The sequence below is a fragment of the Penaeus monodon genome, chromosome 29 (genome assembly GCF_015228065.2).
Source record: "Penaeus monodon isolate SGIC_2016 chromosome 29, NSTDA_Pmon_1, whole genome shotgun sequence".
NCBI lineage: Eukaryota > Metazoa > Arthropoda > Malacostraca > Decapoda > Penaeidae > Penaeus > Penaeus monodon.
In genome coordinates this window covers 7,723,860-7,724,655 of record NC_051414.1, presented here as the reverse complement: position 1 = coordinate 7,724,655, position 796 = coordinate 7,723,860, and the positions used below count along the sequence as shown (strand labels likewise).

Below are 796 nucleotides of genomic sequence, written 5' to 3'. Positions count from 1 at the left end.
CTTCCTGAGAGACCAACAGACCGACCGAGGGGGGGAGGGAGTAAAGGTCGTGGCTGGCAGACCCGCCGCCTTCATGCCGTGGGAGCACAGGTGCGGTACGACAGTGTTGGCGCGACGCGGCTGCCGGGCAGGTGAGTTCACAGGTGCTAGATGGCAGTCACTACCTGGCTTCGGTGATATTCACACGTCTGTGGGACCCCTGGCACGCCCACCCTTATTGTCGCGTGTGTGTGACAGTGACGGCCGGGGTAACTCGTAGATCGGTATATGTATGTGTATGAAAGTGTTTCGATATGTTCTCACTCTCATCCTGACTGTGTACTGGATTACATGTACTGTAACGCTTGCTGTACCATGTGACGTGTTACGGACAAATATCGTGCATTACAACGTGTCGTTTTATCTTTTCTCGTCGACCCGGCCTGACCTATGATGATGAATGCAGGTGAGTGATGGCATCTGTCTCCTGGCATCCGTGCTCTCGCAAGTGTTATGTTAGTTATTTCCCCTCGCTAATATGAACGCCAACACTATCTTCACAAATAACGTTATCTATTTCATGCTCAAAAATGATGGAAAAGTGAATGCATATCTCGTGACGAGGTTGATTAGAATTTGTACAAGACCGGTTTGCAAACAAAACTATTCTTTCCAAATTAAGTTATTCGTCAGAGAGGCAAATGGAAAATGATGATAATGGCGTGTTCCTTTCAAATTTCATGGACATTCCCAAGAACTCGTATTCACACGTGACAGCGCAAAATGACTAATAGTTTTACAGGGCGAGAAATTTAGA

The 796-nt window shown here is 47.5% G+C and overlaps 1 protein-coding gene across 1 annotated transcript in view; it reads left to right on the top strand.

Annotated features, from left to right (window-relative positions):
• Window positions 1-114: 114 nt before the first annotated feature.
• Window positions 115-796, top strand: part of LOC119591713 (putative transcription factor SOX-15) — a gene marked incomplete at its 3' end in the record, with an annotated part of 44,985 nt that continues 44,303 nt past the window's right edge. The window contains exon 1 of the mRNA XM_037940461.1: window positions 115-445. Coding sequence (XP_037796389.1) covers window positions 430-445 — 16 coding nt within the window. The remainder of the gene's footprint in view (window positions 446-796) is intronic.